Here is a 14,713-nt window from a genome sequence, read left to right as displayed (position 1 = left end):
ATTTCAGTAATGATATATTTCAACACCATCTTAGTATTCACTCAAACTGTATATACATTTCTCTGTGAGATATAGTTTCAAATGATTTTTAAAACATTTTAGATCTGTTTTTTTTAATGATTTTGGGGAGTTTGTTAAAAAAACCTTTTGCCTGCTTCTTCTGGGGCAGTCATAGCCAGTTTTAGATTTCTGTTTATCATGTAGTAACTTTCATTTCCTCTTGTACCGTGTTTGTGTACATCTCTATTTAGGAGGTGTTTATCACTTGACCTTACCACCATTATGCTTTGGTATATGTACGGTGAATATACTGTCATAATATTATAGTGTACAAAAGCTTGCCTACAGGTCTGTCTTGGTGGTATTTTTGCAATGCATCTCACTGCCCTTTTCTGAATTGTGAATATTCTTTATAGGTAGCCAGCTTGTGCATTTCCCCATATATGAACTGAATAAGCAAAATAACTGATGATGGTCGAAGTTGAGAGGATATAAAATGTAGACTGGCAATGGCAAGGAAAGCGTTTCTGAAGAAGAGAAATTTGTTAACATCGAGTATAGATTTAAGTGTCAGGAAGTCATTTCTGAAAGTATTTGTATGGAGTGTAGCCCATGTATGGAAGTGAAACGTGGACGATTCATAGTTTGGACAAGAAGAGAATAGAAGCTTTCGGAATGTGGTGCTACAGAAGAATGCTGAAGATTAGATGGGTAGATCACATAACTAATGAGGAAGTATTGAATAGGATTGGGGAGAAGTTTGTGGCCCAACTTGACCAGAAGAAGGGATCGGTTGGTAGGACATGTTCTGAGGCATCAAGGGATCACCAGTTTAGTATTGGAGGGCAGCATGGAGGGTAAAAATCGTAGAGGGAGACCAAGAGATGAATACACTAGGCAGATGTAGGTTGCAGTAGGTACTGGGAGATGAAGAAGCTTGCACAGGATAGAGTAGCATTGAGAGCCGCATCAGACCAGTCTCAGGACAGAAGACCACAACAACAACAACAAGACAAATGTGGGAAGACAAGTCCATAATACATTGATCTGAGGACTTTATCATCCACAGTCTTAGCTGTTTTATGCATGATGAAGATCTGTTTGTTTATCTTTTTACACAGTGAATCTATGTGCTCCCCCCATGCCAAACGTTTGTCTATTATAGTTCCTAGAAAATTTGTACTGGTTACTTCTTTAATAGTCTTTCCATTAATATTAACATTTATATTATAATTTTCACTATACTTGGTTTGGTCATTGATTTAGTGTGATTCATAAACAGGTTGTTTTATGTTAAATATTTATTTGCATTTTCAATAGTCAGGAGTGCTTCCTTCTCAAGCTCCTCCTTTGTGTCAGCTGTACAAATGATTGTTGTGTCATCAGCATACATTATAAGTTTCTGATTTATATAGCTAGGGAAGTCATTTACGTAAAGTATAAATAGTATTGGCCCAAGCACAGACCCTTGCGGCACACCATGTTTAACTGTTTGTAATTCTGATCTGTAGTTTGTTATATTTCCCCCACTAGTATGTCTGATTTCTGGGCATTGTTTCCTATTTGTAATGTATGATTAAGTATGTCATAGCATTTTCCTCTAATTCCATTCTGATATAATTTCATCATTAATTTTGAGTGGTTCACACAATCAAATGCCTTAGATAGGTCCATAAAAATCCCACAACTCTTTTGTTGCCTGTCAAGTAAATTAAGAATGTGGTCAATTATATCTGTTGATGCTGTTTTTGTTGACTTCCCTTCTCTGAAGCCATGTTGTGATGAATGCAGTATACTGTACTTTGTTATAAAACTTACAATTCTATTCTTTATTATCATTTCATAGATTTTAGCAAATGTTGAGATCAATGATATTGGCCTGTAATTTCCTAATTCATCCCTGTTTCCTTTCTTAAATATTGGCTTCACTTTACTTGCTTTCAGTGAATCTGGAAATATACCTTCTCCTATCGCAGCATTCAGCATGTGTGTCAATGGTTTTAATATACATTTCCTGCATTCCTTTATGAGATGTGATGTGACACCATCCAAGCCAGATGAATGTTTAATTTTAAGTTGTTTTATTAGGTTTGACACTTCTGCATCTGTTGTAGGTATGAAAACCATAGTATGATTTGTATGTGGGGGGTTTAACAATTTACTTACTGCATTTGTTTTATTTTGACTTATTAATTCGTCTGCTACAGTAATATAATATCTGTTAAAAGTATTGGCTACTTCGAGAGGGTTTGCGTTGCTTTTCCCACTCATCAGTGGGCAGATGTCCTCTGCCCGATTTGTTACTTTTCCTCTTTCTTCATTAATGAACGACCTCAGCAAACCTCTTGAGTAGTTCTTTCCCTTATCTATAGAGATCCTGATGAATGATGCTTTAGTTTCTCTGATAAAACTACAGTACTCTTTCTTTTTTTATTTTATACAGTGTGTTGTAGGCCTCAGTATTCTTTTGATTGGAGAGGTCATAATACACTCTCAGATTATTTCTGGCATGGATTATTTCTCCAGTCACCCAGCTTTTCTTTTTTTGTTGCTGTTTGACAAGCCTTTTACTAACAGGGCATGTAACATCTTAATAATAATTGAAAAAAGAATAAAACTGATTCCATTTGGTGGTTGCATCTTTAGCTGCATATAATGTTTCCCAGTTTTGTGCCTCTAACATCTTCTTTAGTAGATTTATGTTATGTGGGTAGTTCTGTCTTCTTATCTCCCATACCTTCTGCACTGAATCACGTCTTTATATTTATGTCTATCATGATTGCTAAATGGTCTGCTAATGTGGAGTTTATTACCTGTGTGTCACAATAACATGTTGGAATATTTGTTATTACATGATCAATAATAGTTTCACTATGCTTTGTTACTCTGGTTGGTTTATCTATTTTTATTTTTAGATTGTATATGCACAATAAGTCCAGTAGGGTCTTAGTATTGTCTGTATTTTTACTCGTGTCTATGTTCGGATCTCCTATAATGATCAAATAAGCATATGTTTTTGAGAGGTGTTGGAGTATATCTTCCAGCTGTTCAAAGAAGGTTTTAATTATACCATTTGGTGATCGATACAAACCTAATACACAACATTATTTTCCAGCAATTTTAGTTTCCAGTGCTGTAGCTTCAAGGCTCAATTCGATAGCGTATTTTGTTATATTTATGGCTTTAGTTGATTTATAGTTAGAAAAAATGGCAACCCCACCACCTTTATAGGAAGTTCTGCAAAAACTGGCTACTTTCACATAATTCTTCAAGTTGTACATTCCTATGTGATTTTCATTTAGCCCATGTTCTGTAACTACTAGAATGTTTGGCCTATACTCCTGTAATATTACCTCTAGTTCCTCTGTTTTATTGTTTATGTATTGAACATTTTGGTGAAGTATTCTAACAGTTGGCTTTAAATGTAATAGTTCCCCTTCCTGTGATATACTAAGCACTTCACTTGCTCCCTTTGCTTCTGGTACTATGCAGTGATTTTTTTCAGTTTGTGTCATTAAACCTGGATCGTATCTTTGTCCAGTGTTTATATTCCTCTCACTATTGTCACACTGGTATTTAAGATGGACAGTTTTACTTACATCTTTTTCCATGTTCTCTTTCTGCTTACTCGGTACCATAAAAAATCCTCACTTAGTGTAGCAGGTCTCCTAGTTCTCAGGCATCTGTCTTGATTGGAAGTTGCTTCTGCTGTTGCTCTCCCAGGCCTCAGTTACCTCTTCTGTGTGGTTGCTGTTGCTGGTGGTTCCTGTGCTCCCCGACTTGGTGACTGCCCTTCTTTGTTAGCTGCTGCGGCTAATGACCTTTGTATGTTTTCCTCACATGCATTTTCATTGCCTTGAGGTAGAATTATGGGGTCTGCTGTTCTGGATGTTGTTGCTGATGACGACAGCTCTGCTGATGATTGTGGTGATTCTGCTGCTATTGGTTTATCTGACACTGCTGCTGAGAGTATCTGAGCCTTTGCTGCTGCTACTGGTGTTTGTTGTAGCTCTACTGCAGATAATGATGGTTCCACTGTTACAGACAACTCTTGTTTTGGCGGAATTGGGATTGGAGACACTTCCATTACAGATGACTCATTAATAAATGTAAGTATTTCGGCACTAATAATCTTTTTCCCTTTTGCGTTCATGTGGAGACCATGTCTTGTGAAGTGCTCTCTGTGAACACTTGTTTATCTCTATGAAAGTCGTATTCTGGAAACCTCTACATATTTTCTCAAATAGCCTGTTTGCTGTAACAATCTCGATGTTTACGCACGAGTTTTCCATCAGGTCGTGTCTCCTGTGGATACTAACAATGTAGAAATGCACTCGAGGCATCCTTTTGATTGTTTCCTTTAGGATTTTCGTTGCACGCCAAGTTTCATTACAGTAAACATCATTTGCGCCTCCTATTATGATGCAGCTGTTACCCGTCGTTAATATGTTGTCACTGTTTTTCAGAATTTCGCGTAATGGCGCGCCTGGTTTGATGATGCCTGTTACATTAAGGTCTGGGTGATTTCTTCTCATAATTTCCGTAAGTCCTCTCCCATTACTATCTGCAAAAATATATGTCTGTTGCTTGTATCCTTGCTTATGCATAACGTGGTTGTGTACTTTTTTTCCTTTACGAATATTTACCTTGTGTTTTTCTCCGTTTAATCCACTTGTATAATTTTGTGTGGATAGTTTGTTCATATTTTTATCCATAGATGCGCTATTAACACTTTCCTTGGTGCGTTTAATTCACTTGCGTCTTTTTGAGTGATCAGTTCGTTCATATTTCTAGTTACAGTCGTACTGTTTACACTTTGTACATTTGGTTGTGCAGACCTACGAATTTTTTGGCTAGCATTAATGAGATCTTGTTGCCTTGACGATTCAGACAGTTCCCTTATGGTTAGTACCAAATTTTCCATCGTTTTTATATATTTTTTTACAATGTCAAGTTCTTTTTGAAGTTCAAGTGCCTCAGTCAAAAGGAAAGAAATAATTTCGTTATATATGACTGAAATAACTCAAGGCTTGACGAAAAAATATTATAAGAAAACTTTGGGGGTGTGAAAACATCCTTATTCTAACGTTTTCGACACAATTCGCAGCTTCTGCATTGGATAAATGGGACATGCTTTCCACGGAAGAATTCTCATTGATAACATTCTCCACGCAATCACTAGCTTCTGCAGAGGGCAAATCAAGCACGGATTCCAGGACAGAACGCTAAAAACAAAAATATGGAACTGTATTACAACATTGCTTAGACCTATGTAGCCCATTTGTGTCCATACGAAATAAATTCACAAAAGTAAAAAGCACACACATAGCAAGGAAATTAATTAGCTACCTCAAATGGAGAAGCATCGTTGTCACTCAAAATCCTAACATGTCGTCGTGGCTGTTTATTTGGTGGCATCAAATGTGTCGGAAAGTCAAAAACTGATGGCACTGCTTCGGGCCTGAGACGTTTCTTCCACGTTCCAGGGCTCACTACGTAATCATCTTGTCGGAAAAGGTTTCCGCAAAGAAAACTGCAAGACGTAGGTTTAAAATCTTTCCGCTTCACGGAAGTAATCCACTTCTTTAGCAGCTCTGGGTGCTTTAGAGGAAACCTGTTCAAAAACATCGAATTAGCAAATGCACTAAGTCTGTATTGTGGTATTGTATCGGTAGTCCTATTAACTGTGGAATGGTAAGTCACTTTCCTTACTCCATCGCTTCGTACAATTGAAAGCGGAACAAGAAATCACCATTTCGATCATCCTTAATTCCTTATACACCGTACAGACCGAGAGAAACTTCTTGGCAAATTCAAATATGGCGGGCAATACAGACTAGAGTAATCAGCTGGTAGAGCCATCTATCGGTAGGTCCGGTAGTTGAGCATCCCTCATTTCGCTAGCTTTAGACGCCTGTAGAATGAATCATGAAAGAATCGTAGGAATCGAATCTGGAAAAAAAATCGTGTTGTCCAATTCGAATTTCCAATACCAACGACACAAAGCACACATATTCATCTTGCAGCGAGCATTTAAGGGCTCTAGTGGTGGGCAGGAAATCGCGTATCTGTTAGAAATCACAGTGACTGAGAAGTCGCAGATATCACAGTAGCAACTTTACAGAATCTAACTGCGATTTCAGTCACAGTTAGCAGTAGCAAGTAGAATTTCACATTCAAAGACGTGAGCCATCTATAGGTCGAATTTAGCACTGCTTTCTGCGATTTCAGTGACAAGTCGCAACTAAGAGTCGCAAGTAGCAACTAAAAAGCGCGGTTAACAGTGCCATCTGTTGGTCAAAGTTCGTACTACGTCCATCTTTGCGGTACGCTATGGAGTCCCAACTGCGATTTCCGTGACAAGTCGCAACTAAGAGTCGCAAGTAGCAACTAAAAAGCGCGGTTAACAGTGCCATCTGTTGGTCAAAGTTCGTACTACGTCCATCTGTGCGATACGGCATCGAGTCTAACTGCGATTTCCGTGACAAGTCGCAACTAAGAGTCGCAAGTAGCAACTAAAAAGCGCAGTTAACAGTGCCATCTGTTGGTCAAAGTTCGTACTACGTCCATCTGTGCGATACGGCATCGAGTCTAACTGCGATTCCCGTGACAAGTCGCAACTAAGAGTCGCAAGTAGCAACTAAAAAGCGCAGTTAACATTCTTTGTCGAGTGCCATCTGTTGATCACTTTCGTACTTCGTTATAAGGACATGAGATGAGATCGATGTATGGTCGAAGAATTTTATACTTATAGAAGCTGAAATGTTCACTATAATTCGGACAGTTAATGTCATTTAACTATTTGAGGAACAACTGCGCAATTTCCACAGGATATGGTCGTGTTTGAAGAAATTATAAGTGTTTCCCTGTGTAAACGTTGTGCGGCCTATGTTATTGGCGGCTGATTCGATCCCATTCGTTAGGTCTACGTCACTGGGATTACCCCAACTAATTGAATTTCAACTGTTGAAAATTCCCAGAGTGGGGACAGTATTTCCTGATCTTCTTCCATTTCGTCTCTGGTCGTTCAAGGGTTTACTTCTTGTTTCTGCCAAGATGAAACGATCACGGAGGAGCGAATTGTGGAATCATTTCACTATTCTGGATGAAGAGTATGCAAAATGTCGTTTATGCGGCAAAAAGTTGTCGTACAGAACCAGCACGACGAACTTGAAGAAACATATCGAAAGGTCGCATGTAATGGTGAACTTTGCGACAAATTCTTCAAGATCCGTCGACCCTGTGTTGCCAGAGCCAGGTATGTTGCAACAACTGAGTGTTTTATGGGATGATTAATTGTTTTTTGTCTGCACTCTGTTTACAACAGCGCTGTTAATACCAAGAAAACAACATGCTAGGCTGGGTGATATTTTAAGTAGATCATTTAGAAAATTTACTCTTGGGGCTAGGATTGTACTTTCAATTTTCTACCCGTGGTATATGCGTTTGTAAGTGTAATAATCCCCATCGAGCTTAACTGAAATTTGAACGAGATATTCTCGCCGTCCGTGGCACTTGAAATGTGCGCCATTGTGTTGTGCTGATAGCAATAGCCAATAAGAGTTCGACATAAACGCCCGAGGCAGCCGTTACCAACATGCGCGCACAACGTTTACAAAGGGAAACACTTATAATTTCTTCAAACACGACCATATCCTGTGGAAAATGCGCAGTTGTTCCTCAAATAGTTAAATGACATTAACTGTCCGAATTATAGTGAACATTTCAGTTTCTATAAGTATAAAATTCGAGTTGAAAATATACAGCGTAGTGTAACAGGATTGAAGCAACCCGCGAGCCCGCTCTATTTAAACTAGAACGTGGATGTTCACTTCCCTGAAATTTATGTTCAGACAGTAATTAGAAATAAGTTTCCACTTTTTTTGTTGCTGTATAGTGTAACTCAAGGCTGCGATTTGATTTTGATTGTACCAAATTAACATCGAGTGAAGTGCGATGTAATTTAAAATCTGAATAGTGTATTGTATTTCACGTGGCTCTTAATTACTGTTCTATAAGATTTCAAACTTGAAGTGGCGCGAGGAAAGGTTTACATTGCACGTATAATTAATAGAGCAGAACAGAATCTTTATTTGCCTATCGGTATGTTATCCATACAATTGGCGTCGTCAATAATTGAATACATAAAAGCAAAATATAATTATGCAAGTATTTATATGCAGGACAAATATACATATGCCAAAATAATGGTAACAATAAAATAATCATAATTACAGTGGTACTACACAGTGTTAACATAACAGCAGTAGTAATAGTTAATTACATTTGTCACATATTAAATAAAAGTATCTATATAATTATGTGTTATCTTATGTAGAAAAAAAGTGTGAATGCTTATACATTACTGTCGCACACCTATAGTCATACTTCATTATGTAGTTACCACCTGGTTACTGCTAGTGCATATTTCCTGTCTATCACTGTTTAGAAACTCATCAGTTGAGAAGTATAGCATACATTTGAACCACACTTCTATGGGATGCTTCAAACCATTCATTAATAGATTGCTTTCTGTTCTTATGATTTAATGTCAGTCTTGAGCATGAAGATCTAGATTACTGTTATTTTGGATGTTATGGGCATGGAGTTGGGATCTTAAATTAAAATTCTTAATGTAAGTACACATACGGGGCAGAGTCATTATCTTGAATTCTTTAAAGCATTTTTTTGCAGCTTTGTCTTGGTGGTGGATGCAATATACATCTGCTTTCTTCCACCACTTCAAGAAGGTACTTGAATTCACTGAGTTACCCCAAAACAGTATTCCATACAGCAATCGTGAATGGAAAAAAGAAAAATATGCAGAAATTAATAAATGTTTACTAATAATGCATCTCATGTTGTGTAGTAGGAAGAGAGTACTAGCAAGTTTGCCACACAGATGATTTATATGCTTATCTCATGTGAGTTTTTGATGTAAATGCAATTCCAGTAATTTAACACATTTTGTGTCTTGTTTAAATGTCTTTAGGGTGAAGTAAACTACCTCCATTTTTATTTTATGTATTGATAATTGATTGGCCCTGCACCAGTCACTGCTCATTTCACTTACAACTTTGTAGTATTCTAAAATATATTTCTGATTTTCTCCATCAGTGATGAGTGTCATGTCATCAGCATACAGTACTTGGAAAGTAAATTGTACTCTAAATGTATATCCTGCCTCTGTTGCTGACACAATCTGTATGCTGATGTTCAGCTTACTGTTTTATAGGTGAAGCCTCTCTTGCAGTGGAGTTGCCAGAAGAAGGCACCACAGCCAGCAGCACACAGGGGGAAGCAGTTCCCTCCACATCACAGCATCAGACAGCCATCACAGAATACGTTCCCAAAAGGATGGGACAGATTCAAAAGAAGAAGGTGGATAGCAAATTAATGGGTCTGTTCACAAAAGACTATCAACCTTTCTCTATTGTAAATGACTCGGGATTTCGTAGTTTTGTACATGCACTGAATCCCGCTTATGAAATACCGAGTAGAAGGACTATAACAAATGTAATGTTGCCAGCAGCATATGCAGAAGCAAATGAGAAAGTACAACAAAAGCTGCAAGGCATAAAGACAATCTGTCTAACAACAGATTGCTGGACATCAGCTTCTAATGAAAGTTACATGGCTGTCACTGGACATTTCATAAATGAACAATTCAGATTACAGTCTGTACTGCTGGAATGCAGTCATTTCAGTGGTGCCCATACCAGCTCAAATTTGTCCACAGCTTTGATTAAAATTACGGACAAATTTAGTCTTGGTGGCAAAATTTTAATGGTGGTCACGGACAATGCACCAAATATAAAAAATGCTATTTCCACCATTCTCAAGTGGAAACATTTTGGTTGTTATGCTCACACTCTTAATTTAGTTGTGCAGGATGCACTTAAAAATGTTCAGGAAGTTCACCAGAAAGTCAAGACAATTGTAGGTTTTTTTAAAAGGAGCAGCAGTGCAACAGAGCGGCTCTTAACATGTCAACAGAACAGTGGCAAAGGAAACATCAAGAAATTGATCCAGGACTTGCCCACAAGGTGGAATTCAACCCTGTTCATGTTGGAACGTATTGTCGAATTGTCAGAGGCAGTGAAAATTACAGTTGCCCTTTGCAACAGGCCCACAGATCTTCCGTCACTGTCAAATGATGAGTGGGAAATCTGCTCCGAACTCTGTTCGATTTTGAAACCGTTTGAGCAGGTTTCGAGGCAGCTCAGTGCAGAGGAGTACCCAACTGGCAGCTTGGTAAGTTAATATTTTACTTTATTTGGCTCATGTAAGTTCACTGTCATTTTATTGTATACTTTCCTTATATGTTGTGTGGTTGTTAGCATATTTGTCTCAATTTTCAGGTTATAGTCCTGACACGTGGACTTCTGGCAGTATGTGACGAAATAGCCAAAATGCAGTTACATGAACTTTCAATGAAAGTTGTTGAGGCATTAAAAGAAGGGCTTACAAACCGGTTTTCGAATCTTGAGCAGAGCAAGTCCATTGCCCTTGCTACTCTGCTGGATCCACGTTTCAAGTTGCTGGCATTTCAGAACCAGGCAGCAGCAGACAACACAAAGAAACAATTAATTAATATTGTTGCCCAGAAACTGGAAAAATGTAGGCCAGTAGGTATTCAGCCTTCACAATCTGTTGAGCCAAATAATTTGGCAACTGAGTCCTTATCTGTGTGGGGCATATTTGATAAGTTAGTGAAACATGCACAGCCACAGGGCACAGTACAGTCATGTGCTATCGTAGAAGTTCAAAGGTACATTGACAGCTCAGTCATCAGTAGAAATGAGGATCCTCTGGCATGGTGGAGACAAAATCAATACATATACCCAACCATTGCAAAAGTAGTGAAAGAGAGGTTTAATGTTGTAGCAACTTCTGTGCCTTGTGAGAGGGTCTTCTCAAAAACTGGACATTTAATAAATGACAGAAGAACCCGCCTCAAGCCATCGAATATAGAAAAACTAATATTTCTGAATGCCAATGGTACCTGTGATTAGTGCTGGTAAGTGATACAGTACATTGTTAAACTACTCATAATCAGAATAGTTGTATATAAACAAGAATAATTATCATCTTCAATATGTTTCTTACATGCATACACTGTCTTGCAGAAAATTCTGGACCCGTGTGAGGTTTGCTTCCATGGAGGTAACTAGGCACTTTCAACACAAGCGAACAAGACCACACAACTGTATGATGCCTATCAATATTACAACATGTGAGTGTGTGTGTCCAGTATGTAGATGAAACATTTTATTCTTCTAATGCATATGTTTTCATGGAAAACAAAACTGTGAATTAATTTGTATTTTGATCACATGCAGCTAACTGGGCACTTTCAACACAAGTGAACAAGACCACACAACTGTATGATGCCTAGCAAAATGTAAAATGTGAGTATTTGTGTCCAATAAGTGTAGTAAACCTTTTACTCTTCTCGAGCACATGTTGTCATGTAGAAAATTGTGAACGCATTTGTATTTTTATTATATGCAGGTAACTGGGCACCTTCAAACACAAGTAAACAAGACCACACAACTGTATGATGCCTAGCAAAATGTAAAATATGTGAGTATTTGTGTCCAATACGTGCAGGAAACCTTTTACTCTTCTCGAGCACATGTTGTCATGTAGAAAATTGTGAACTCATTTGTATTTTTATTATTTGCAGGTAACTGGGCACTTTCAACACAAGCAAACAAGACCACACAACTGTATGATGCCTAGCAAAATGTAAAATATGTGAGTATTTGTGTCCAATACGTGCAGGAAACCTTTTACTCTTCTCGAGCACATGTTGTCATGTAGAAAATTGTGAACTCATTTGTATTTTTATTATATGCAGGTAACTGGGCACTTTCAACACAAGCAAACAAGACCGCACAACTGTATGATGCCTAGCAAAATGTAAAATATGTGAGTATTTGTGTCCAATACGTGTAGGAAACCTTTTACTCTTCTCGAGCACATGTTGTCATGTAGAAAATTGTGAACTCATTTGTATTTTTATTATATACAGGTAACTGGGCACTTTCAAACACAAGCAAACAAGACCACACAACTGTATGATGCCTAGCAAAATGTAAAATATGTGAGTATTTGTGTCCAATACGTGTAGGAAACCTTTTACTCTTCTCGAGCACATGTTGTCATGTAGAAAATTGTGAACTCATTTGTATTTTTATTATATGCAGGTAACTGGGCACCTTCAAACACAAGTAAACAAGACCACACAACTGTATGATGCCTAGCAAAATGTAAAATATGTGAGTATTTGTGTCCAATACTTGTAGGAAACCTTTTACTCTTCTCGAGCACATGTTGTCATGTAGAAAATTGTGAACTCATTTGTATTTTTATTATATGCAGGTAACTGGGCACTTTCAACACAAGCATACAAGACCGCACAACTGTATGATGCCTAGCAAAATGTAAAATATGTGAGTATTTTGGTGTTTCACAATTCATGCTAAGAATAATTTTGCCGGAGTAAGTTATTTAGGATGTATAGTATATAACTAGGAACATGAATGGAATGAAATGTTTGGGCTCTGATTCACTTTGTAACTGTGCAAACTTGAGTGTTATAATGTATTGCACTAAGATATAGCATAATCCTTACACTATAAAGCATCACAAACAAGTCATTCGTCATACACTGTGGGCTTACTAAAATTTAATTTTTTTTCCTTTTGTTGCAGATACCTTTCACTTACTGCAAGTATTTCACTTTGGCATAAATGTGAGTTAAATCTCTAGCATCAAAAGATAGGTAACACAGACCATTGATATCACTTCCAAGACTGTGTTTTCTTTGTCATATTAGTTTCTGTTTGTTGAAAAACACAGATTTAGTTTTGTTGATATATGCACGGTAATGAACAATTTAATGAGGCAGAGACCACATATTTTTAACCAGAATTTCATCATCATCCACTACTATATTTAAATCTTATAGATCGTCAACTATTTGTTCATTCGTTTGTCCTCAGAAAGGTGACAGAGGAACAGGTCATACTGGGAGCAGTAGGTCTGTGACTTGGATGGAGCACAGTTACTGATTTGATGCCATTAAGGCACAAAGCTTTGTAATGATTAAAATGGTGAGTGAATGTAAATACTGGAAGTGTTATTTCTTTATACTAAAACCTGCTACTTTAAGTTATGTTTCAGAAATATCTTGAGCACCTCGAGTTGAAAAATAACAGGAATACCATCTAGAATATTACAAGTGAGGACAGTCAGTCAATGATAATCCATGAGCTTAGGCTGAAGGAAAAAAATTCTATATATGTAATAAAAGTTGATTGTAATGTGTGATGTTGTAGACATACAATAATCTGTTTTGTGCTATCTTTTACAAAATGAATTTGGTGACAACATGTGGATCAAAACTGGAATGAGCAAAGAATACCAACCAAATTTAAGACCCAAAAACCAGAGAGAGCCACGACCAGCGGTGGAACACACGCAAGTTTGAAAAATTTGTTCTAAATGCACACTAATAGTGATTTTTTTTCTTTTTGTTGTTGTTGATTGTAGATGTACATATATGTTCCTGTCTCCTGCTAAAAATGAACCATCCCAACTAGCAAATTTTACTTTGTTATTTAGAACTTTTTTAATTGCATTAATTAAGAGCCACCTGCACTTTGAGAGGACTAAAACTGTTGAGATTTTATTATTCATTCAATAACAAGATTAATATGTGGGGTATGTGAAATGTGTGTACATGTTTGTTTTGCTCATACTTGTACAAATGTTTCATGTAACCTGACGAGGCGAACCCAAGATTCAAGAAGAAGAAGAAGAAGAGGAGGAGGAGGGAGAAGAAGAAGAGGAGGAGGAGGAAGAAGAAGAGGAGGAGGAGGAAGAAGAAGAGGAGGAGGAGGAAGAAGAAGAGGAGGAGGAGGAGGAGGAAGAAGAGGATCCCTCAAGACTGCAACATAAAATATTTAAAATGTAGCACAACAATTGTACACAGTTGATAACGTCCTTCTGGGGTTTTGAGGAGCTGGTTTTCCTTCAGACCGTGGGCAAATGCCAGGACGTATAAGTTTCCAGCTCAGAAAATGATCATTTTTATGAATTTGTCAGTAAAATGCTGTAGATAAATACCAAAAGAAAAATGCTTCCTGTAACACAGATCTTTTATTAAAAATGTGTCCTAACAACACAAGTTGTAACTTTTTTAAATATTTGCAGTCTGTGTAACTTGAAAAACTGAATTATGTAGAAGAAACAGCTTGTCTACATAACAATGTAACTGTATTTACACCAACATTATATAATTTAATATTTACTGACAATGCCATATGTAAAACCATAGATAAATAAAATCTATTTGAATTTAAACAGAAATACAGTAGCTGCCACCACATATTTGACATTTCCTGAACCTGTTCAGTAAATTATAAGTGTGCATTTTACCTGGTAGGAAATAGCTCTTATCCCTTGCAATAGCCAGTCAGATGGCATTAGATATGTGCTCAAGGTCACAAGGTTACTGCTCACTGTACTCACTAGCATTTCCCGAGACCACTTGCTAATGCACTGTTAAGTCTCTTACAAAGCTAAAAATGTAAAGAATTTAATGACGTTTGTTCCTGCAGTTGCAGGTAAGTTCACCAGGTTAGAATGTACCTTTCCAGCACCCAGTGTCTTTCTTTGAACCAAATTAAGAGCAAGGGCTGCA

The 14,713-nt window shown here is 37.4% G+C and overlaps 1 protein-coding gene and 1 long non-coding RNA gene across 4 annotated transcripts; both read left to right on the top strand.

Moving 5' to 3' along the window:
* Positions 1 to 7,112: 7,112 nt before the first annotated feature.
* Positions 7,113 to 11,760, top strand: LOC126108291 (E3 SUMO-protein ligase ZBED1-like). The gene is made up of 5 exons (XM_049913514.1): positions 7,113 to 7,258; positions 9,236 to 10,254; positions 10,362 to 11,020; positions 11,130 to 11,236; positions 11,690 to 11,760. The coding sequence occupies exons 1-3, from the start codon at positions 7,201 to 7,203 to the stop codon at positions 11,013 to 11,015; spliced, it is 1,731 nt and encodes a 576-aa protein (XP_049769471.1). The 5' UTR covers positions 7,113 to 7,200; the 3' UTR covers positions 11,016 to 11,020; positions 11,130 to 11,236; positions 11,690 to 11,760.
* A 296-nt stretch (positions 11,761 to 12,056) lies between these two features.
* LOC126108810 (uncharacterized) lies at positions 12,057 to 13,848 on the top strand. Of its 3 annotated transcripts, none has more exons than XR_007523638.1 (3): positions 12,057 to 12,109; positions 12,720 to 12,760; positions 13,011 to 13,848. It is a non-coding gene; the product is annotated as an uncharacterized LOC126108810 (long non-coding RNA). The 3 variants fall into 3 exon arrangements; XR_007523639.1 differs by lacking the exon at positions 12,057 to 12,109 and adding an exon at positions 12,242 to 12,284; XR_007523640.1 differs by lacking the exon at positions 12,057 to 12,109 and adding an exon at positions 12,424 to 12,458.
* The last annotated feature ends 865 nt before the right edge of the window (positions 13,849 to 14,713 follow it).

This window comes from Schistocerca cancellata, chromosome 11 (assembly GCF_023864275.1).
Source record: "Schistocerca cancellata isolate TAMUIC-IGC-003103 chromosome 11, iqSchCanc2.1, whole genome shotgun sequence".
Lineage (NCBI taxonomy): Eukaryota > Metazoa > Arthropoda > Insecta > Orthoptera > Acrididae > Schistocerca > Schistocerca cancellata.
This window is presented reverse-complemented; position numbering and strand designations above follow the sequence as displayed.

Bases quoted from the DNA above. Each gene is read 5' to 3' on its own strand.
- LOC126108291 (XM_049913514.1), top strand. From the start codon at position 7,201: ATGGTGAACTTTGCGACAAATTCTTCAAGATCCGTCGACCCTGTGTTG. The intron at 7,259-9,235 runs GTATGTTGCAAC...ACTGTTTTATAG, and splicing joins CCCTGTGTTGCCAGAGCCAG to GTGAAGCCTCTCTTGCAGTG. The intron at 10,255-10,361 runs GTAAGTTAATAT...CTCAATTTTCAG, and splicing joins AGTACCCAACTGGCAGCTTG to GTTATAGTCCTGACACGTGG.